The 25,282-nt window shown below is 39.0% G+C and overlaps 1 protein-coding gene across 2 annotated transcripts; it reads right to left on the reverse strand.

Moving 5' to 3' along the window:
- Positions 1-349: 349 nt before the first annotated feature.
- per3 (period circadian clock 3) lies at positions 350-24,057 on the reverse strand. Of its 2 annotated transcripts, none has more exons than XM_044023595.1 (22): positions 23,893-24,057; positions 15,828-16,201; positions 14,451-14,608; positions 14,061-14,179; positions 12,727-12,925; positions 12,232-12,283; positions 11,433-11,581; positions 10,639-10,717; positions 10,433-10,539; positions 9,562-9,718; positions 8,939-9,047; positions 8,694-8,822; positions 8,488-8,596; positions 7,459-7,570; positions 7,241-7,374; positions 6,956-7,120; positions 6,595-6,846; positions 5,656-6,506; positions 4,891-5,083; positions 4,498-4,684; positions 3,776-3,926; positions 350-2,159 (listed from the first exon to the last, which is right to left on the reverse strand). In XM_044023595.1, the coding sequence occupies exons 2-22, from the start codon at positions 16,112-16,114 to the stop codon at positions 2,037-2,039; spliced, it is 3,822 nt and encodes a 1,273-aa protein (XP_043879530.1). In that variant the 5' UTR covers positions 16,115-16,201; positions 23,893-24,057; the 3' UTR covers positions 350-2,036. The 2 variants fall into 2 exon arrangements, with proteins under 2 accessions (XP_043879530.1, XP_043879529.1); XM_044023594.1 differs by having other exon boundaries at positions 14,451-14,611.
- Positions 24,058-25,282: the final 1,225 nt, after the last annotated feature.

Here is a 25,282-nt window from a genome sequence, read left to right on the forward strand (position 1 = left end):
AATTTGGTCATGCTTATGTAAGACAGTAATAATGTTCTACACAGATTTAACTCATTCATTTATATGTTTTTAAGGAAAAAAAAGTAAATCAAAAAAATGTTTAGCATACCAATCCTGGAACACATGCAGAACGGAGCTCTAGTTTTCATGTCATTAAAATAATATTATAAAACTGTAAGCTGAGGAAAAATACTTTGAAAGTACTGAGGCTGAGAAACACAAACCTTAACTTAAACGTCACTTTCACAGCCACTAAAACGAGACTTTTGAGAAACATTCCAGTCTTTTTTTTTTAATATATGTTTTGGTAGTAAATGATAATAATAATAATCATGTCCAAAAAACCTCATAGATCATAGTTCATTTATTCATTCCTTTGTGTCACAAACACAGTCCCTGAAATCAAAGACAAATGGCTTTATATACACTTTGTGAAGTTTGGTGTGTGTACAATTGCTATAAAATACAAGGTCGCGTAATATACTTGAGATCTAAAAATGGTAGAAAACCTTGTTCTGTCCCTGCACTGTTGGACAACCGTGTCAAAGGAAACAGCTTGCAGTCACTCACTCACTCACTCACATGTTCATTCACAAGCTCACCTACAATCTGAATCCAGTGCGAAGCACAGTGTCTCTCTCTTACAGACACATGGTCAAGCAGAAAGCTACTCAGTCCTTGCATTTAGAAAGTAAACCAGGATCAGATTAGACATTTACAATTAGAGGTAAGCTACAGGTACTGCAGGTGGAAAACAACGCGGGACAAAAAAAGAAAGGACACGCTACACGACATTCAGGCTGTCACTTCTTTTTATCTGAAATTCAGATACTCGTTCAAACGCGGGGGAGAGAGGACAAACTCAATCCGTAGAAACCCGTTAGAGATCAAAATAAACAGCCTCGAAGTGCATCAAACCATTGTGACTCATCCCTGCGTGATCCAGCAGAGGGCGCTGTGAGCAGCGCTTGGCCTCGGATCCATTTTAAATGCACACTTGGCCCAAAACAGGAAAAGAAGACAGTGCTGTTATGCTGTTATTTGGAACCGGGCTTAACTTCTTAACGTTAAGTTTTGTACACGAGATAAACAATCCTGAGCGGACAATCGCGACATCCAAGCATCTGAAAAGCAGTGAGTGGAAATATTTACAGTCCTACGCTTGTTAGCGTAGCTGTTAGCTCCACGACAAATGCTCAACATTCCAACGTATGAAATTAATAAAGCATGATTTGGGGGGAAAAAAGTGACAGCTGCTTTTATGTCAATGCACTAAATTCAAAATGAACACCATACTTTCCTGCTGTTTGTGACTCAAAAGTAACATTTAAAAAAAAAAAATTATTCTTCGGACAAGAAGGAAAAACAACAACAATGTATGGAATAACAATGAACATATACAACATTCAGATGTGAACATTATAAACAGAGAGCAGCAAATGTATCTTTGTCTCGGTGACCGTCAGGAAACAACAACAACAACAACAACAACAACAACAACAAAATGACTAAGCCACTGAAGGAGTCGACATGGTACATGTATACTGTACAACCTGCACTCCCTGTCACAGGAGAGGAGTCTGATGTGTGTGTGTGTGTTCTGATAGTCGGACTGGGCCAGCTCTGTCTCGTTCTACTCACCCACTCACACCCATCCAACACACTGGGCGACTTCATAGTGCTTGTGGTTTTCAATGGTTCAATCAGCTCACGGCGCCAAAGGAACGGCTCAGTCCTGAATACGAACTTAACCCCAACAGCGAAACTAGCAACACAAATAGAAGAGAGGTCAAATATTCATGGTCCGATGAAGGCGGTCACATTAGACCGACATTAGTCTCTCTCTCTCTCCTCTGCTCTTCAGGGTGTGTGGTCAAGCCTCTGGTAACATCTCATAAACATGTCATGTCAAATGTTGTTGACCTAAAGCATTGGGACCCTGTCTGAACTGGTCATGGTGGGGATTTTCTGGGTAGGTCTCTGGCAGGACTGCTCTGCTGTTCATTGGGAGGTGGTTTCTATGGATTCCAGGTCTCTCAAGTGTCCACCACAGGTCCAGTCGAGTCCTGCTGAGGACTGTCCAGCAGGGACGAACTATCTGGGGCAGGTGGGTGAGGCGAGTGGGAAACTCTTGCCCCTGAGCCGCAGGTCACACAACCCTGAGGAGCACAGAGAAAACAGACAGGTTAAGGCCACAGTCCGTGTCTACAGAGGGCTGCTGTGCATTTGTGGCATTTGAGCTAAAATGATGGTCCGTGCATTTTTACTCCCACATTGGTGCAGCCTGTGGCCAAGAGGAAGGGACTAGGGCTTATAACCAGAGGGTTACCTGTTTGAATACCGTTTGAATAGTTCATGTCGGTACATTACTTAATAATAATTCCATTGTAAAATTGTGAAAAAGGAGGAACAAAAATAACTGATCCGAATCATCCCAGCACTCTTCTGTTGGTGTACCAGAAAGCCTCGTTTCTACCAGGCGGTTCAGTGCAGTTCAGCTCACCACGGTGTGGTTTGGAACGGTACACCCTGATCTGGCTTGTGTTTCACAGGCTGTGTGGGCCAGATGGTGATAGCGAGCCCAGCTACGTAAACAGTATGACACAGAGAAGAAGAACGCGACACAGAAAACAAAGGGTAACGTTGGAGGACGCCCAGCATTCTTTCTTCTAGGTATGTGGCTGTTTACCACGAGAAGATGGCGAGCTTTGTTAGAAATAAGGCTGCACAGTAAAACAGCGCTGTTTTTCACTGCCGTTGCACGTAAGAGACGAGTCTCTGTCTATCAGTTAACGGACTAACGTGTTGCTAGCTCCACCCTGAAGGTCCTGCACCACCATCATGTCTGGTACCCCAACAGAAGGGTGACACATACTGGGATGGTACGGATTGCTTATTTTGGTGTCCTCGACATTTGACAATTTAAACGCAAATAATATCTCAAGAGCGTTCCATTGACTGGTTGACAGAGAATCGCACCAAAGCCTTCTCACAAACAAAGTTTTCTTTTCCTTGCGAGTAACCGCCAAATGCCTAGAAGAAGGAACACAAAATGGTGGATGTCCTCCATTGTTACCATTTGTCTGTTGTGTCGTTTGTCAAGCTGGTAATGAGGTAACACTCTTTACATACTCTGACTTCACAGTCATCAGTCTGACCCATATTCAGCACCTGCTGTGGAAATGTAAGCCAGATCAGGGTGTACCATCTAATCCAATCCAATCCAACTTTATTTATAAATCACTTTAAAGACAACACAGTTAGCTGCACACATACATGAAATTAGACAACAATGTAAACACAGTAAAATAATAAAAACATTTAAAGCCAAAATCTCAAACTGAGTTAAAAGCCAAAGAGAATAAAAATGTGTTTTAAGAGAGGACTTCAAAACAGGAAGTGAGGTCTGTCTCATTCCTGTTTGGGAGCAGTGACTGAAAGTGTGCGGTCGCCTCTGTGCTTCCTTTCAGTCTTATGTACGACTAACAGTGACTGCTCTGCCGACCTGAGAGAGCGTGAGGGAGCGAGCGACTGAAGCAGGTCTGTCAGATACTGTGGGGCAGTACTTTGAAGTCTCTTTTACTCAAAAAGATATGTTGTGCTACAGGAAGCTTCTGCAGTCTGTGTGGTTACAAAATGTCAAGGTGCTTGTATTCATTCACAAAAGGGCAGATGACTATTTTTATATGTCGACATGTCAGCTGAACCACACCTAAAACTGACGGTCAAAAAGAAAGAATGTGTTTTGTGATGCATGTGATTGAAAGAGCCACACCTGTGTGTCGAACTCCTGTGGGATGGTGTGCTGTTGGATCCAGGGATGAACCTCAGCCAGCTCCTTTCTCTGCTCCTGACTGAACCAAGGCTGCAGAGGCTGAAGCACACGGAGCTTCTCCCTGTCCTCTGCCAACACCTCATTCTGGTCCCTGGAGGAAAGAAAATGAGACAAAGAAGAGGTTTTTAAATTTGTAGAAACAGATAAGATGTAGAAACGCTGTATATATAGACTAACTGAGCTCATTCCCAGGAGCTAATGATGGATGAGAAGAAATTCTGCACTGCTCTGTAGTGGTTGGCATTTTGAAGCATTTTCCTTTTCTGTGCACAATTTTCAAACCATGATCTCAAACGCAGGTGTTTCCTCACAACTGTCAAAGGTTTTAACGAGAGGTATAAAGATTCATCTGGATGATTTTAGCCATTTGTCATTAAAACATTTTTGCCCTTTAACACCTTTCTGTCCTCAGAGAATTGACAAATGTGGCTAAGTTGTTTGATAGATCGTTGCATGTATTTATTTTATGTATATATACATACATATATACATATATATATATATGTATATGTATATATATACATATATATATATATATGTATATGTATATATATATACACACACACATATATATATATACATACTGATGAACTGATGAATGTTTTTTTTAGTTGGTTTATAAAGGGAAGAGGAGTGGAAATGGTGAGAAACACAGATTATACCTAGTGTGGATCTGGTACGTCATCATGACCTGCTCGGGTGTGTGCTGGATCATGGTCCACAGGGAGTTCTCCACCCGCGTGTCGAAGCTGTGCTGGTGCTCTGCTGCTCCCTCCTGGCTCTTTCGGGCTTTGCGTGACGTGTCCGATGAATCGTTGCTTGCAAAGTATTTGCTGCTGTTGCTGCTGCCTGTAACCCGTCAACATGTCCGTCAGTGTCCTCGTCACTTACGCGACACAACTTATTTTGCCCATTCTGACATGGTATTAACGTCTGTCCTGAGTGATCTTTCCACAGGTCTGATGATAATGTCACAATCACTGAGAGCATGATAATATCTTTAATTATTGAGTAAAAAAGGCAGCATCGTGATGACTATTTTTTCTTTTTCTTACCTGTGTGAGAGGTGGAGGTTCCATTGGAGCCAGATCCAGATCCAGATCCCAGTGAGCCTCCGGACTCCCCTGATCCAGACCCTGAGGCATTGGAGCCAGTTCCTGACCGGGCATCTTCCTGCAGCAGCAGGTCAAGCAGCTCACTTGATGTAGATTGGGCATCGTGGTTCCCGGACACGCTGGGGGCGTCACCCTGACAAAGAAAAAGTGATGAAGTATCAGAACTAAACCAGGATTTTGTACATTGTATTGGCGACATATAACAATCCGTTTACTGACAGACAGATTCATCCATAAAAGTAAGTTTCCATTTAGAAAAAACTGTAATTATAAGTAAGCTGATTCTCGTCTTTGCAGTTTTATGTTTAGTTTCAGAAAGTTCTACTAACAATGTTTAATAATGGTTTCTTTTACTTGACCATTCATGAGATCAAACTGGAGCTAAAAGTAATCATAAACAGTGCTTTTCTTCAGTCACGGCAATCAGGAAGTGATTGCGGGTAAGTGTCTCATTGTTTTCAAAGCTTTCTGGTTTTTCCCGTCAAGACTAAAATGCACGAGTTTTCAAACTCCAACAGTGCAACAACCATTTTTATGATTCTCAGTTTTCCCGGGCGCTAAAACGTCAAGGTAATGTGGACTGCAGGAATGTCTAGAGCACCTGTTTTAAATGAAAAATTGGTATAAATGAAGATGCATTTCTTCAAGACTTGTAAGAAAGGTGTTAAGTCAAAGGAGAATATTGAAGGACAACAGCTGACTCACTTCGTTAACATGATTTTCATGGAGGCTCTCGGCGAGGTTGTGCCCAGTGTTGCTCTGCCCTTCACTCAGCTTGGGCAGCTCTTCCTGCAGCAGGTTAAGTTGAAGCGGAGAACTGGAACGCGAGCTGGAGAACAAAGCTCCAGGTCCAGCTGCTTCTTCTTCCTCCCCGACAGAGGAGCTGGCTCTGGGAGAGCAGAGCAGAGGGATCGGGGAGGTCAAAGTGTGGGGGCCTGGCTGGGTTTGGAACTGAGGCTGAGTGAAGGGGACACTGGGAGGAGCAAAGCCGGTCATCATAATGGGAGTCTGGGGCAACATGGTGGTACCGGTTGCTGGGTACATGGAAGGATGACCAGCAGTGAATGTAGGGTAGTTAGGGAGGATGAAAGCCATGACTGGAGCCACATAAGGGTTGATGCCCTGCGCTGGAGCCATGGGCTGCATGGTATGGAAGTTCTGCAAATTCTGAATGGGATCCATTTGGATTGGCTGCATGCCTGGCATGCACTGAGTGGACTGCATGATGTTGAAATTGTAGCTCGGCTGGGGTTGGTCAGGAGGCGGCAGCACTACAGGAGTCGCTGTGGGCAGCTGTTGTGGTCTGGGTGGTTGAGCTGGGCCGGGCTGAGTCGCCATCATGGGAAAGAATGGTGTCTGCATTGGGGATGTTTGGCTGAATGGCGCCCCCATCTGGGGCTGAGAGGATTCTGAGGACGGCCAGGAGGAGTCAGGGACGTGGCAAGGAGGGGAAGCATAGCTGTCAGAGGAACACTGCGGTTTCGCACGCTTGTGTCTGGGCTTTCCTCTACGTGGGCGGTTCCAACCGCCGCCACTCAATGGACGAAGGTAATCACCTGTGGTGAGATGGAAAGCATTGTGAAGCTTTACCAGACTTCACCAGACCAGACAGACTCTTCATTTTGCCCACATGTAAATACATACCTGGGTGGTGGGAGTGAGCTATTGAGCTGTTGTCCAGCTGCAGGTAGGAGCTGTATGGGCTCTGGAGGATGCGATGGCGGAAGCGATCCACATACTCTTGCTCCTCCTTCTGAGTATGAGCTGACAGCACCTCTTTGGTGAGACCGAAAAACCTTCGCTCCTCTGTGGCGGGGCTCGGTGCCGGACGGACAGAGACGGGAGCAGCATCAGCCGGTTCACTGCCCATGGGTGCGTCCTCAGGTGCTGTCGCCTCTGTGGAAAAAAGTTGAGGGGGGAAAATACTTTACTATGTTGTTTGTAAAAATGTGTTTTTGCCCAAACCAGAGAGAATATTGACCAGCATAATGGCGTGATTGTGTACCTGACTCAGGTTGCGGCACGTGTACGATGGTGCTGCTGTACGAACACTGGCTGGTGACAGAGACGACGCTCATGGCCTTGGTGGACATTGCGATGTCTGTCAGCGGTGCTCCCACCACAGCAGCAGCTGACGCACTTACAGACATCTCGCTTTCCAACACCACGACTAAACACAGGAGAAACAAAAATGAATAATCAACGAAATACAACAAATACATTTTACACATTTGTTTGTAAAATTATGACAGAGGACTAAGCCTTGTGCTGTGTGAGTTTGTGTTTCTACCGTCTGAGTTGGCCTGAGCAGTGGCTTCAGCTGGCTTATCTTCCTCTGAGGTAGAGGATGAGGAAGAAGAGTTGGCATGTGGACGAGATTCATTCTTACGCTTCAGGGCTGGACCAGTGCAGCTCTCTAAGTACCTGCAACACACAAACACACAAAGCATTTAGGTGTTTTGTCGTGTAATACGCTGAAAAAACGTGGGCGTGTCTACGATGACTCACCTGATGATGTTGTCCACACAGTTGATTTGCTGATAGGAGGGAATATGAGTTTGCTTCCTGCTTTCTTCATTGTCTCTGACCCCAGGGTTTGAGGCTGCAGGAGGCAGACGTGCTGGGGGAATTAAGAACCGTCTTAGCTAATAATAATAATGATGATGATAGATTTACATGTTGTTTATACAGGAGGGCAACATTTGAGTTGATATTGAATTCAGCTAGAGATATTTTCAGTTTCCAATGAGACCTAATGCTGCAAATTGTTCCCTCTAACCTGGTGCATCATTTAAAATATTAATATTAACATTAAAAATTGACGCCAGAGTAGAGGTGGGTAATATATATCTTTGTAATAGTATCGTTATTTGTGTTTTAACAATGAGAACATTGACAATATCGAGTTGTTAATTACTTGGATGAATTTCTATTTGACTTTTGTTATAAACTCTTTCTCTATATATATTTTTTACAGTATATAAAATAATCTGGAGCACACTGGGCAAATTTTCCTTTTTTGTTTTGGTGTGATTTTTTTTCCTGGATGGAACTTGGAGTTAATAATTGAATTTGTTTAATAATAAGACAGAGTAAGTCTGTGTGCAATGTTGTGCAGAACATGCATAGACTTCATACTGTGTTTTTGTCTTGAATCCTTCAGTTTAAAGACAATATATAAGAGTTGTTTCCTTCAATATTGTGTCCATTGATTTACTCATTAAGCAACAATTAATGAGTTATAACTCAATTAAAATACAATTTTTAAAGATATCAGCTAAATATTGATAGCGTCAAAATAAAATAAAAAAATCAAGATATTATTTTTTGCCAATATCGGCCACCCCTACCCCAGAGTAATTACATGAATATACTTTTTTAAATACGACCGCACATTTTTTCTGATACAGTCTGATACAGTCGCAAGATGGATCGGTCGATTTTATGAATCAATACCAGATTTTTCAATCACTTTTTCAAACCAAACCCTAAAATGTAGTCTCAGTGTAATAACATGTATGTGTGGGACTGATCTACCTGTGGCAGGCTTTCCAAGAAGAGTAATCTTGTGGCTGGAATTGAGATAAGCCTGCTGGCCCCAGCTCTTCACTCTGTTCACATCAGCACAGATCTGCTGCAAAGTCATCTGAGAGAAGAGACACACACATTCATCAAGACAACGATGTGAGAAAACGTGTGCTACCATTGGCTTGCTGACAAGTGATGTCAGTGCGATGCCTCACCGGTTCACGTTGCGCGTCCTCCCACAGGTTCCCGTTGCTGTCACTCGAAGACGCGACGCTGATGTAATGCTCGTGAGATCCGTTACTTCCCAAACTGCCATAACCACTGGAGCCATTGTTGTGAACCGGCTGAGGAGCAGAGACGACAGGGTGAGTAAACTCTCACGTTCACAAACACACCAAGAAAACAGAACACGTGTTTCTGCTATGTTTGGATGTTTGATTTTCAGCTTAGAAATAGTCACCTGCAGGAAAAGCTTGTAAATCTTTGCTTGCAGGTCTTTAATTTCTTCATGAGTGACTGGAAAATCCTCCTTAGGTCGAGCAGCAAACACATCCTCGTTCAGTGGACTCCTACACACAAAGACAAAAGCACAGCCATAATTGTTTTACACATGTGTATTATAGACTAGTATAGAGTTTTAAATATATAAAAAAAATGCAAACCTTCGACAAATGTCATTCCATATGCATTTGCACAGACAAAATTATCAAATGAATAAAAGATAAAAAGCCTTACAAAGACTCTAAGGTTGCATGAAGGTTACTGTTGTATTTCTGCTCCTGGTCTCTCTTTTCTAGCTTGACCTCACCTCCCTCTTGTCCTTTCTCTCCCCCCTTTCTGTCCACCATTCCTCCTTTCACCCCACCCAGTTGAGGCAGATCAGAGTTTTTTCTCTCCACTGATGCCCAGTGTTTGCTCATTGTGTGAATAGTTGGGTTTTCTGTCTATAATGTTGTCTATGTACAAAGACTTGAGATAATGTATGTTGTGAATTAGTGCAATACAAATAAAATTGAATTGAATTACAAGATACTGAAGGCACCTACACATTTTGTATTTCTTGCGCGTGCTGTGGCTACTTACGTCCTGACTTTGTGCCGTCCAATGATGAAGGCCACCTTGCGGCTCCATGGGTTGATGAAGCTGGACCAGCTGGTGTCCAACGTGACGTAGTCTCCGTTCTGACAGCACAGACGCATCGGAGAGTGTTCAAACGGAGGCTGGCCGGCATACTTCAATACTACACAGGGCAACAAGTGTTCAAGGTGAAAAACCAAGAGAGGAATGAAGATGAAGTAGAGTAAAAAACAACAACCAGACTCTATTAAAAAACTATTATGACATTCTAGGGCTGCAAATATCCATTATTGTCATAATCGATTAATCTGTTATTTTCTTGATTAATCATGAAGATGTTTGGTCCACAAAATATCCGAAAATGTTGTCAAATATTGATCGATGCTACGCAAAACCTGGAATGATGATGTTCTCAAATGTCTTGTTTTGTCCAAAACCAAAAATAATTCAGTTTTAATGATTTCTTTGTTATACAGAGAATAGAAACCAGGAAATATACACAAGAAGGAAGCTAAAAAATCAAAGTGTTATGCTCATACAAGCCAATTATTTTAGTAGCTGGAAATGAGCTCCTTTAAGAATTCTGTTTTTATACATTTTATTAATCTCAAATACTTTTTTCCACTGTTCTTTTAAGCCCTTTAATTTTTTTATTACTAGTATATTGTTGCATATGTAGGCAATATATCTAAATGATTGTTTTAGATGAAGTTCAAATTACAGGACACATTTCGTAACTGGAAATGTGTGAATGTACACAACTATTGTACACACAATTCTATTCATAGGCTTAAGTCTAACTCTGCTCACTATGCCACTATAGGGCTTGTGCAGTGCTATGTTAGAACAGTGACTCCCTCCTTCCTTGAACACAAACCTTTCCGGTGCATTGACAGCATGAGGGGCCGGTCTTCTGGATGAACACAGGTCAGCAGAGACGTGCCAATCAGATCCTGGGGAAGGTATCCAAGCAACGGCACAGCCCTGTGGATAAAAACCGTTACATCACCTTCATCAACACACTGTCATTTTACAGCTCAACATAAACTGGGGATGTACACATGTTTGTGTGTGTGTACCCACCTGTCATCCACTTCCAGAAACACACAGCCGGGAGAGTGTGTAGTGGTGAAGATACGCTTGTCCATGGGGATCCGAGGTGCTGCATGAATGGATAATAATAAGAATAATAAGAATAATAATGATAATATAAACATCAAGATTATCCTATTTCTAATTTTTACCCTGAACCCTTTCCCTTGCCTCTTGGACTACAGGCATTTATCTTGTCTGCAGCAAAGTGGAGACAAATCAGAAAAAGTCTGGAAATAGTTTTGGACCAGATTATCATGTGTAAAACAGATTACAAACAAATCTTTTTGTGATTAGCACACAGACTGATAATAAAAAATAAGATGTTGCCTTCCATTTGAAAAGTGAATGCACTGTTGCAAAAAGAGCATGTGTTTGAATTTAAGTCTCTGGGAAATTAAGCCTATTTCCAACTTGAATAACATCAGTAAGCATGTTCCTGAGGAGGTAACTGTCTCAGTTGCTCACATCTTCTCGAATACATAATGTAAATTTAGGAAATATTTGGAAATGTTCCCATTTAGTGTCGTCTATGAACTTCTAGTTGCAAAACATAATCATGGCGGTGGTGAAATTGCCAATCTCGTGGGTTCAAAATGGGAGTTCAAACTCTTGGTAATGTTTTGTTCAGGAATCAATGTCAATGTCTAGATAACTGTCAATCTCTGCCTATGCTGAGTCACTACTGGCTGTCACTTGGGTAAAATGGGATTGAGATGTTGTCAGTGGGACGAAGTGGAAATGCTGTTTACAGCCGTACAGTTTTTTGCTGATGACAACTTTACCTTCATATCCAGATATGATACGTTCTGCCAGTGCAAGGGAACATGGCTCCTCCTCCTCCCCACTCTTTCCTGTTCCTTGCACCTTCAGCAGGTACGGTGTGATCCGGAAAGGATTATAACGCATCTCACCCTCGTGGTCCTTCCCGCCCCTAAAATATACACTTACATTTTATTTTCTGTTGTGAAGATAGGTGGGAAAAAAAATGCCCTTTTAAAGGACCAGTGTGTAAAATTTAAGTTTAATTACTTAGATAAAGATCACATAATTTGAATTGTTGTTTTTCATTAGCCCAAAATGATTTAATATTCATATTATATATTATGGAGATCAAAATGGAAGAACCAAACATCTTTTGAGATGTGCTACAACATTCAGCTTCACCAGTAGATGTGGATACATTTTACACACTGTACCTTTAACATTAAAGGAAAAACAAAACAATGGGGACAAAAGCTCTCTATTATAGGACATGCCTCATCCAAAAAACAAATCTGTTTATGCTTAAATGATATATAATAATTAGTAGTTCTTCATAAAAGTTCCATGGTTTAGTAAAGACAGACAGGCAGACTGATCCCTTTGGGGAAATTCTGCAAACATAAATACATAAATACGTCAAATAGACAGATTGAATAAATCAAAAAAGAGACTAAGTACTACATCATTCCAGAGGAAGTATCAGCCATAACTAACTGATAACTGCAGAACATTTCCAAGAGATACTCTACTTATTGTAGAACTGCTGAATTCCAAAAAGTCTATCTTAGGAAAGTTCCTAAATGAGTGTAAGATACTGACCTTATTCGGCAGAAGAACGACTTGACCTGTGCACAGTCAAACAGAACCCCCACTGTACAGACAAATGACAGAGAAAACAAAGGGTTATTTATAGGGATGCACCGATTCCGATTTCTGGTTATTCACGGAGTTTGACCTGCCACTTCACAGCATTAAATTTATTTTCTATCTTTTCTTTATATAGAAATACAACCAACTTTTCAGTCTGTTAAAAGAAATGGTACAGGTTAACAGATACATTTAATAGAAGACAGTGAATGATCACTACATTTACCATGGAAACCACTGGGTCTGCTTAAGCGACATGAGGAAGGTGGGTATTGGTTGATTTGTGTGGAGCTGACACTTAATAAGCATTGTGTGAACTTGTTTGACAATGTTTTGAATCCAACAAACATTATTTATATTCAAAAGTTACGCACTACAGTTTTAACCACATTTAACCAAACGGCATACTGATGAAATGAGAGTGTGTAAAATAAGATTCAAACACACCTGTGTGCGAGTTGCTCCAGGGTGGGAGGTGTGGCTGAGCTGTATGTGCGTAGAAGACATTAACATCTTGGTGGAAGAGCAGCTCCACAAACTTGGCCGACTCCAGGAACTTGCTCTTGCAGCAGAGGATGCTGGGAGCCTGCTCTGATGTGTACAGCACGCGGCCGCTCGACAGCGAGAAGACCACCGCGAAGGAGTCCTACACGCAGACACAGAGAGACGGATGCACAAACATACAGAGAGAAGCACACGTACACAAGCGAGCCGAGTCACAGACACACAAAAGCAGTGAACACACGTTCTCTCACACACACGCCCAGGCGTGAGGCAAAAACAAACGTGTGTGTGTGCATATGTTAGCGGTGTGTTTCTTTGCTTTAGAGAACAATTCCACATGTTTCTAGATACATGAGAGGGGTCTGACAGGAGCGTAACTTTAAGTGGGTGGAACTACAAGTAATTTAGACTAGAGATGAGCCGATATGATACTCGACTGTATACGATACGATACTCAAAATCACTGGATCTGATATTAGACAGATAAAAATACAAAATCTGATACAATCCAAAAAAACCTACATATATACATATACATATATATATGTATATATACATATACATATATGTATATATATATATATATATATATATATAGATATATACACATATATCTATATATATATACATACATACATATATATACATATGTTAATGCTTTTAATGCTTTTAATTCCACCCACTTGTAGTTTCGCCCCCTTCCTTGCAGTTTGCCTAACCCTAACCATAAACCTAACCACATAATACTATTTGTTTTACTTTTATTTTATTCTAATCTATTTTTAATAGAAGTACATTACCCTTCATCCTGTATCAAAAACAGTAACATTTGGTTTATACATTTTTTTAATTGAAAATAAATGGCTGCTGATGTTAAGCAACTTTTTAACAGTTACATTTTATCAAATGGAGTTTAAAAAAAAAAGAAAAGAAGAAAATCTGCATCAATTTTCATCCATCAAATGCCCTGATTTTTAAGAATTGGTATCGTATTGACCGCGGACAAACCCATATCTGTCAACCTTTAACAAGAACCCTAGTTCATACAGTGGTCTTTTATTTTATAACTGATTCATATAGGTTAATGTTTACACCCCAAGCATGTGTGATGGAGCGAATCAAATAAAACTGAAAACAGCTCATAACAAATCCTATATTACTGAATTCTGTTTATTATTGTTCTGATTCTAATGTGTGTAAATATATGTCAAAATCAGGGAAAGAACATGACGTAGAGTTACTTCTTGTGTGCTGTGTGAGTGTGAGTGGGTGTGTACCGTGTTTTTAAGGGTGTGTTCAGAGGTGACTCTCTCCAACTCTTCCAGGGAACAAACAGTGGCGTCTCTCCGCTCGTCCTGGCCATTTCTCATCAGCAGTTTGTAATATTCACTGTTGGCTGCAGAGAATCAAACACACACATTAACACTAAAACATACTGTACAAACTCACTTTTTAAAACCACATGAAAAGAGAGGGTGTCATGCTAGAAGCAAACAAAATTGTATTTTGTAATAGCAGATGGATAAAAAAAAAAACTTTTCAACATGTTTCAAAACACAACATTAACATTCAAGCACTTTCAAGGATTTCAAGCACCTGTAAAAACCCTGTAATCTTCACAGAATTTATTAATAATAAAGCTATTAAAAGTATTCAGTTGTGGTTACCTTGCACTTGTTTGACACAATTGAGTGCGTAGTGTAAGGCCTCCACAGTGCTGGCTTTACTGCAGCTGCGTTTGTCCGATGGAAGCCTCTTCTTCATCTCAGCCACAGTGATCATCACTTCTCTGTGGTTCTGTCCTCTGTCGCCCTCTGTATGCTCACTGCTGCACACACACAGGGAAAACGCAAACAACTTAAGAATGAGGTCACAAGCACACGTTCAGTGTTTAGTTGAGTTAATGAGATCCTTTTTTCAGAAGATTTATTTTGGCTCTGTTTGTCTTAATTAATAAGACATTTTTCTCCAGATTTTTTTTCTTTTAGGCTGTTTTTCTGAATTAATGAGATATTTTTTTTCCTGAAAATTGTTTTACACTCTATTTTTCCAGGAAAAATGATCGAATACATTCAGAAAATCAGTTGAAAAAAGTTCAATTTGTTTTTTTAAAGTGAAATGGTAAATGATTAATTTATTAATTATTAATTTATTAATAAAACAGATGCTTTGGTAAATTAATTTATTTAATTTTTATTTAAAACATATACACCTAATTTGTATTTGTTTGGGGACCAAATGTTTGGTACACATAGCGGTTTTCAGCATTTTTTTATAGAACACGAATAATATTTATAATTTGGAAAAAAACTTTTTTTTAGTGCAGAATGTTGCTCACAGACTGTTTTTTGCACAGACTGGTATTGTTTGAGTATCAATTTATGAAGACTTGTGACTCATAGTGTTCTTTCAGTCTGCTTGTTTTATGACTGGAGTTACAGTCAGAATTATGTAATCACTGCACAGTAACAGCTATAAAAGGGACACTTGTGTTGAACAGCTTTTGCTAGGAAAATTATATTTAAGAAAAACAGTTGCGGGGGGGGGGTAGTTAACTTTTTAAGACATGGAATTCATTGTTATTTGGAAAAGCAATCAAAGGACAATTAAAAAACGAACAATTAGGGCTGCAACCATTTTTTTGGAAAATTAAAACAAGCTATGACTTTTCTCACATTTTATGGACCTTACAACTTATATCATTTAAATAAATAATCAACAGATCGATTAAAGTATTAATTAGTTAGTTGTAGCCCTACATACAAATGTAACTGATTTCATTCATAGGCATGTACAGTCACAGTTGTCTGAAGTATCATCACAAGATCTTTGACTTTAATCTTTATACCCAAGTTGTCTTTGGTGTGTTTAATGTACAGAATGAAATATTGCATTGTTTATTTGGTGAGACTAATGTTATAACAGACAGAATCAACTAAAACATTTAAAAAGAAAACAAAAGGTGTTAATATGAGTTGACATTCACACTCACAAAGCCACCAGGGTGTTTACTGGAGATGAAATATGAAAAATCAAACAAATACCTCTTGGTTGAAACTGAGGTAGATCCAGTGGCACTGCCAGGGCTGTGATTGGCTGAGGAGGAGAGGTCATGTGAGCCACTGGTCATTTCCTCATCCTCCTGCCCAACTTCTCCTCCTGAAGCTCCACCCTCCTCTGTCCTAAGGCCCTGGGACTGTGCCCCTCCGCCCTGCTGCTGCTGTCTGGACGTCATCCTCTCCTCCGCCCCTCCGTCACCTGATGGTAGAGAAGGCTCCTCCCCATCTGGTCCGCTGTCACCCACAGGCATCTCCACACTTTGGTCACACATCAATGGCAATTTATCCAGTTACAGTAGTCAGTGAAGGTCTTGGTACATTCAAGAAAGGGGAGAGTTCCATGTTCATCCAATCATGGCCTGACAGAGGTGAAGAGAGAGAGAGAGAGAGAGAGAGGGAGAGAGAGGGAGAGAGGGAGAGAGAGAGAGAGAGAGAGAGAGAGCGAGAGAGAGGAACAAAGAGATAAGAAAGAATAGCAGAACAATGTTTGCAGGTTTATGGACCATCGATCAGCTGGTGGTGATCAAACAGCTAAGAAATACGGTCCTCAAAGCTTATGACGAAAGGGTGAGAGATTATGTGGAAATAACTGTACTATTTCCCTCAATTAATACTGTGAGTCACCATATTCACAAAGGAACCTCTGCAAACTAAGTACAAAACAAATTACTATTTTATGCTTTATAAGGTGGTAGTTAGCTTTAACTATGCTTAAAATATGATATTAATTCTACTAAAAACTACAAACTGTTGGTAGGGTTTTATTATTTATTTACTGGTCAATTATTGCAAATTACTCAGAAACTTGATAAAAGTAACTGAAATTGCACTTATTTGCCTTCACATTTTATTCATTTTATTCAATTGCCACGTTTTTTTATTAACCTCAAGTAAAAGACATTGCAATATTTCTAGACCTTTTCAAATTTACTGTGCTCCCATTTAGGGTTTTATTGCACAATTCGAAAATGTACATAAAACATGCTGATGGAAAACCACCTACTATATTTTCTCGAGGTTAACCAATATACTGTACAATAAGTGTTTAATGATAACAAATAATAAATACATTTCTTAACTTCAGTAACCAGTTATTGAACACCAATGGCCTGTCTCTTACATCAATCTTACATTTTCAATAACAATAATACATAAACCTTACATGAAACACATGAAATGGGTCATCAGTAAACAAGAAAATACACTTTTGGATGAAAGATTTTGTGTGACACCAGTTTGCACAACATTTATAATCAGCTGATATTAGCTTCAAAATCGGAATCGGAAATCGCCTAACAATTTGACAAAATTAGGTTGTATAGGCTGCTTCCTGTCTTTGACCTTGACTTAAAATATTATAGAACATAGATATTTTTGGTTCGATTATTTTGAATTATCAAGAAAATGTATATCTATATCTATATCTGGTGATATCGCAATACTTTGAGTGGCAATGTTATATAGATTTCGAGGCACAAAAAAGTATCTTTTTTTAGCATATCATTTTTTAACTCAAATAAACATTAACCATTTTGTGCATTAGCATTAAATAAACATTTTTTGACATTACAGTCCACTAGATGGTGCCAAGTAGTGGGAGTATTTCACAATATATGATTTTGCAAACACTCAGTATTTACAATATATATCGGTATCAATTATTGGCACAAGCACTGCCGACATATCAAAATATTGTGTATCAGCAAAAGGTAAAATATCATTCATATATACTAGCCACATTTTTTTTTAGGTTTCTGGGAACAAAAAATGTGTAATTTTTGTAAACTGGCTGACTAATATATGATAGTTGGCCAATGTGATCATTTAAAAGTGGTAAATATTAATCAAGCCCAACTACTACTGGGTATATACTTCTACTGCAGAACTACTGCACACTGAGTCACTCTGACTTCTGACTCACTCCCATCTTTTCAAACAGCAATATAGCCAAGACCACTGACGCCGTCTTATGCCGATTATAACACACCAGCCGTAACACAGTGATGATGTAATGCTCGGTTGCATATGATCTGTCCACAGAGAACATTTCCTGCAAGTCAGCTGCACATACACGTTTTAAAGGACACTTTAAAATAAAGTGTTTACTCTTTTAAACTCCCTCTACCAGTCATTTTACAACACGAGACACCATCAAGGACACTGTCGGGAGAAATACTGAGACAGACTGAGAGACACAAACAGGTGTCAAATGAAAATATTGTATGTCAGGTCATTGCTGCGAGATTATGTAACCAGCCTGCTCAATATATCAGTGTTTCTATCCTCACCTCACTTGAGACCTGAAACCCATACAAACAACACACACGACACAAAGTCATGATTGCTCATTTTCTAAGTGCAGCACACAAATCGACCACACTGAAGTACCAACATGTGACATGTGACATGTGACAAGAACATTTTTACTCCCCTTCACAGAAAGAAGGAAAGCATGAGCACCAGTGATCCTGGTGTTAAAAGCACCGTTTCCAAAACTTTCTTTATAAGGACCTACTTTTTAAAGATGACCCAAAAATCACAATATACATTATGTCACATACCTGTCACACCAATCATTTCCAAGAGATGGTTGGAAAGGTCTTTACACTGGTGTGTAAACTGGTCAAATGCAGACTTCAGCCTGGGCGATACAGCTTATAAATAACATCTCAATATTGTTAGGCTGTGTCTTGATATATGAGATATATCTAAAATTACAACCTGGACACAGACTGCTCCTCTGAGCTCATGACAAGGTTTCTCTTTCGAGGTCTGTGCTTCTCAAAATACTATGTAGTATACAGTAGATGTTTATGAAATGTATTACATATTTACAGTTGTGTCCTAAACTTCACATAATAGCTGATGTATTTTCTTGGCTTTTTAATGTTTGATAAAGGATATTTACACATGACATTAAAATGAAATCCGCTCCAACAAAAATTATTGGGCTTATAATTGATTTGTTAACAGACTTTTCATGTATATTTTTTGGGTGATAGCCTTTTTATTATCAATAGTTAATAAATAAACAGCCTTTAAAACCAGAAATGAGATCACAGATGCGACATAATGGTATTAAAAATCTAAGCACTTGTCTCATGTCACATGATTGATATAAAATATTGATATGTTGCCCTGCCCTAAGCACATCATTGATTGACAGGCTATTGACATATGACACGGACTACCTAATCAGAGAGAAGCAGCTCTTAATAGTTATTTTTATGACACACACCAGTATTAAAACTAGGGATGGGCATGAGTGTTGGATTATTATATTATTTACTTGATTATAATGAGTCATTCATTTACTGTTACGATTCTTAGTATATTAAAAACATACAAATGTTTTATCAATGATTGCATTTATAAAAATGACAGCTTTCTACGACTGTGACTTAACTGTCTGCAACCTAATTTGTGGTGCATCTATTACCACAAGGTGGCAGCAGCAGTAACAAGCATTAAGTCAGTGTACTGCAAGTGTGTTTGCCGAAATTGATGACATTTTTACGAGATTTCTTGAATGAATCTTGAAGGTGTGAACCCTAATTTAACTAGCACTCATATATAGAATATTCAAACATTCTACAAATAATAAGGTTAATAAGAAACCTTGTAATGTATAAATTAAACTGCTGAACTGTGTTCCACACAAATATTTATACATTTGACTATTTAAAGTTAAAAACTAAATGTGCAAAATAAGACATTTTAAAATAGATGAGCACCTGCTTTTACCAGTTTGTAAATGAAAACTTAGATGGAGGGATTTTTTTTAAGGAGACATGTGTGAAGCGGTTTTACTGGGCTTTGTAATGTAATGGAAAAAATTAAAAAATGTAATAATCACAGATATGAAATAAACAATTGTATGATCATGTAATAATAACAACCTTGTGAAAATTAATCAATAATAAACCACCCATGTACCTGTACATTTAACCCCTTCCTTATCAAAAAACTGGGTATTACAAAAACCTTTTTGTCACACCCATATTGCTATGGAGATATTTCCAATTTTGGCTTCAGAGTGAAGCAACACCTTTGGGAAGCACGTTTTTCACACAGTATAAATAAAATCAACAGACTGAATCTACTGTGAATGGAGTCAAAACACAGCCTTCAGGATGGTCTGTACCAAAATAAAGTGTATCTGCTACATCTTCTCTGCATTTTCATATTTTCCCCAATATTTTTGTTGAATAATTTATTAATTATCCTCTTTAATATCAATGTGTTATGAGAATGGAGATGGAAGCAAAAACTTGAATATCAATGATAAATGAACTGAGGAAGTAATCTTCTTTGACACGCACCAGTCTAATTGGATTTGTCTGTTGAGGAATGAAAATCTTTCACCTTCTCAGTAGATACACGACAAAGGATTCCTGCAGTTGTGAAGAATCAGCAGATCTATAATGTTTGGTTAAGGAATCATGTTATTATGATAATGATACTTACACATGGGCAGCATATTGTGAAGATAATATTATATATTAAGATAATTGGAAAACAGTAATTCAGAATCAAGAAAATAATGAGATAAATTGATAATGAAAATAACTGTTAGTTGCAGCCGTTATGTAATGTAAATACACATCAGAGGAATATTTAAGAGGACAGAGTAAAAGGCAGACTGACTCATTTCTGGCCAGTTGAATGTTTATGGAGAAGAAGAAGGTACTGTATAGCCACACCTTTTTGTAGGTCACAACCACAGAGACCAGGATTATCACTATATATTAAATAAATGTAGACAAACTCAATAAATATAAATGAGCAGGAAGACACAGATACTGCTGTTGTACCTACTTTCGTGGACAGAGAAGAGAGAAGCTTTCATCCTTAAACAACAACTCACAACCCACTCCCACTCAAAACAAACCTGACACTCACAGTTCACTACCCCCTCCCCACATGAACCTAGTAACCTCAATAAACTCAATAACCTCAGTCACCATAGCACGGTATGGCTTAAAGAAGAGACATTCCTGCTGCTGCTACTGCTGCTCCACTAAGGTGAAGCACCACAACTATTCATGGCTCAAGAATGGCATTTACTGTGACACGTTCAAAGAAAACTTATTTAAAAATCATATTTCATGTCTGGAAAAAAGAAAACTAAGAAGTCTAAAATGTGCAAAAATTAAACAATTTCTATGTATACTATGCATATTCACTCCCTATTGCAATTTACAGAAGTGCAAATAGGGCTGGGCAATAATTCAATAACAATATATCATAATACATTTTTTAATAGCGATATTACGATTGCAATATTACATTTATGCATTTTGCAAGTACATGTGAAGACACAACATGCAATTTCTTTGAATATTTTACCTCAGATTTAATTATGTTTGGGTTTTTTGTTCTTTCTTTGTTTTTTAACTGAAATTAAGATAATCTTAATCTCCCAGTTGTATATTAATTAAATCTTATCTACATATCATATCATGCCCAAAAAAGAGAAGAAAGAAGTCTAGATTTATGAAACCCTACCCCCATTTCACATGTTCAAAACTTAAATACAATTCTGATTATACTTTGCAGGTCCTGATCAATTTTTAGATACAAATTTTCAGATAAGTAAATACAGTATGTCATAATATATCATTTTTAGAACAAATTTATACAAACACATGACTGTTTACTTAAAATTACACAGTGAAACAGTGGGAAGTAGGTGATACAGTGCACTGTTAGTGTGGTCAAAATATCAATTTGGTGATAAATCGTCGTCCTTCATCGTGCAATACGATAATCGATATTCCAGGGCAAATCTACGTCTCCTCACTGCAGCGCTGCTCAAATGAATGAGGAAAACTTGGGTGGAAGTTACCTAGCCAAAGAAGAGGGATTTTACAGCGGGATAATGGTGGAGAAAGCTGCGTTAAGAGATGCTCCATCCACATTCAATACATAGACTTTATGCACTTTGTTCTCTATGTTGAGAATAAATAGAGAAATCCTGCACTTTTAACTTTTCAGGGACGTTTTGTTTTCTTTAGTTAGACAGATATTGTGATGTATCGCTATATGATTATCTTGCGATATATTGATTACCACTTGCAATGTGATATTATTGGTATCGTGTATTGTATCATGAGGTAATCTGTGATTCCCATCCTTACAAAAAACTGTGTCATTAAGCAGTTTAGTGTTTAAAAGTTATTCTTGTCCCCACCCACCCCTACGCTGCTGCTGTGAACACATAAACGCTCCCTCGGTCAGGTCAGACAGGGGCAAACGCACTGCAATGACCCAAAACATATGGAGGAGGAGAAACGAGCTGCATATTCACAAATGCTGCGGATTCCCAAAACACCGGCAAGTCCTAAAATGCCAGCAAGTCTCAAAACACCAGCAAGTATCAAAACATTTACGTTTTCCCCTCTCGACTCAAAAAACAAAAGTGCTCGGGTCTGTGGGAGCTCTCGTTTTCGTGCAGCTATACGACCAGCCGTTACGATGCTTGGGGACTACTTAATTGTTACTTTATAAATGGCCTTTATATCCTCCTATAACCCTGCAGTTTTTATGATCAGTCTTTCAATTCGGCAGAAGTTCACTCTGGGCATAGAAAAGCATGCTTTTATTACATCTCAAATTGATAATAATTTCGTATTAAGAGAGCAAATATGTAATTAGATTTTTTATCAAATTACAGTACAATTACTTTGTACAGTACAACTGGTTTACAGTTACACAGATCTCAATGTATACAGTATATCAATCAGATATCAATGTATACAGTACTTTGTGCAGATGCTTATGTCCGATTAATAGGTCTCTGACACATAGCTGCAAGGAGGTATGTTTTCAAACCTGTAGATACGGTGATCTGAGCGTTTTACTTTGAAAACCGCATGACGATGTCCTTAAAAATCAACTTGACGGCAGGCTTTTTACAATAAATCCCTTAGTAATTCAGGCGTTAAAATACAGTGTCAGGGAGTTTGACTATAGCCAAATGAGTGTCGGATGGCTTGACAACAACCTCTTAATAAAGATATTTTAATAAAGTAACAATTAAGTAGTCTCCGAGCATCGTAACGGCTGGATGTATAGCTGCACAAAAACGAGAGCTCCCACAGACCCGAGCACTTCCGTTTTTGAGTCCGCTTCCGTTATCGTTTCTGTTAGCCAATAGGGGAAAACGCAAATGTTTTGGGACTTGCTGGCGTTTTGGGACTTGCTCACGTTTTAGAACTTGCTGGTGTTTTGGGACTTGCTGCAGCGTTTGTGAATATGCAGCTCGTTTCTCCTCCTGCGTGTTTTGGGTCTTTGCGGTGCGTTTGCCCCTGTCGGCCACCATAGATATGGCATATGAATAATGTTACGTCACTGCTGTTCACTAAAACCAAACAGAGGCAGACTAACATCAACAAGAAAGAAAAAAAAATCACCAAAAGTTACACACTGCTGCTTTAAATAATAGTTTTCACAAATGTTTTCTTTTCTTTTCTTAAGTTAGACAGATATCATGATGTATCGGGACACGAATGTCTTTGATTAACCACTTTTGTATTATCATTGTATATATGTATATACATATATGCGCATATATATGCGCATATACATAAATATACATTCGCATGTTGGAAATAAACTACTACTATTACTACTACAGAATCATTGTATCGTGATATTATTGGTATCATGGACCATGTACCCTGTGATTACCACCCCTAGTATTTCTTAATAACTAAAAAAGAATTATAAATAGCAGCATTGGCTGGTAACTAGTCCTGAGTCACTAGTTATCTACGTGGTCTCTGACTTATGGTAGATACAGTTTGCCGTTAAGCTAACAGCACGCTCCATACTGACCACTGCTCAAAACAAAGTGAAGCGTCAAAGCATAACTATAAAATACACACTCACAACAACACACTATCATTGAATAATGCAAGAAAACCGATTCAATTAGTTTGTTTACATGACTTATTCTGCCTGGCTGTTGCCGTGGGCGAGGAGCTAGCTTAAGTAGCCAACTCGCTAACGACATCAATCATTATTAAAGTTCAGGACTAAATATTACCTTTTCGGCGACGCGTTCAATTCAGCTCCACTATCCAAAAGTAAACTTTGTATGATATGGATCACACGGGCAAATAAGAAGTGTATATATAGTTTTAAAAATATGTCCCAGTCACGTAGTTACATCCTCCTCAGCGAAACGCTTTGACACATTTGTGCAACGTGAGACCGGTGCCGTTCTGCCACGCCCACTGAGCGGTGATTGGGGGACCTTGATTTGCATACGCTGCGTCATTGGACATACAGTTACTAAGTGGGCGTGGGCACGCGCCTCAAGCTGTCAACGGCTGGCCATCGGCTCACGTGGATGTCCATGTTACGCAACAGCAACAACCCGTGGAGCAGCGCTCACCACGGCCCCGCACAGGGTTGCCAGGTTTTCGGGACAAAATCCGCTCAATGGCTACAAACCGGCTTAAAAATGAGCAGAAGTCAAAATATACCGCTGCCTCAAGTTCAGCAGCACTACTGTTGTTGTAAAATGTGTTGTAACATGAATAAAATTGTAAAAGAGTTTATTGTGCCGCCATCACAATTTATTTATTCTGAATAAAGTTGGCTCCAAAATGGTCTTTTATACATTTTGGTCTTTTACACAATACAATGTATTATTATTATTAGCAAAATATAGTTATTCTGTGAGCATGGTGCCAATTTACCAATATGTTTACTTTTCCCTCCCTTTTTTGCATCCACCCTGCTTGGATGACATGAAGTACCTGTTAAAATTATAACATTAAAAGTGACTGTGGATGTGTCATTTTGAGTTTGAGGCCCCTGGTGTAGAGGGTCGAGGCTTAAGAGCAAAACCAAAAAAAGTCAGAATAAATATAACTAAAAATACAGCTTACATGCTGAGGGAATTGTCGTTGACTTGGTCCTTGACAAGTTGATATGAATTCATTACAGGTTAGCTCAGCAGTTTCAATGTAGTCAAAAACCACGGAAAACCACAGACCTGGCAACCCTCAGCCTGCATCCACCGCCCTGCTGCTGAATGAATGAATGAATAAACAAAGATTGATCCAGAGATTAAATATAGTAACCATGAAGTAATTAACAAGACAGTCAACTGAATAATTTTAAACACAATAAAATGAAAAACGTCTTCAAGCCTCTGTGAATGTGATGGTTACATGTTCAGCATATGATTTTATCCAATCCAATCCATTTATCTGAAATCACCTAAAGGTCAAGGTATATCAATGCATGTATGTCTATAGCTTTTTCATTTGATTTAATGAGATGTAGTTTCACATTAAGCTACAGAGAGTTGCATCAAACACTCAGTTCATGTCGTCATCACTGTGTTGCTCCATCTCCCCGTGATCATAAATGATTGGTTTATAAGCAGGCGTGTCTCATGGGCACTTTTTGTCAATGCAGGGAAT

This window comes from Solea senegalensis, linkage group LG4 (genome assembly GCF_019176455.1).
Source record: "Solea senegalensis isolate Sse05_10M linkage group LG4, IFAPA_SoseM_1, whole genome shotgun sequence".
Lineage (NCBI taxonomy): Eukaryota > Metazoa > Chordata > Actinopteri > Pleuronectiformes > Soleidae > Solea > Solea senegalensis.

Coding starts and splice junctions, on each gene's coding strand:
- per3 (XM_044023594.1), bottom strand. CDS start 16,114: ATGTGTGACCAAAGTGTGGAGATGCCTGTGGGTGACAGCGGACCAGAT. Junction 7,571..8,487: donor TCTTGGAAAGCCTGCCACAG/GTAGATCAGTCC, acceptor TAATTCCCCCAG/CACGTCTGCCTCCTGCAGCC. Junction 6,847..6,955: donor CGTGCCGCAACCTGAGTCAG/GTACACAATCAC, acceptor TTTTTTCCACAG/AGGCGACAGCACCTGAGGAC.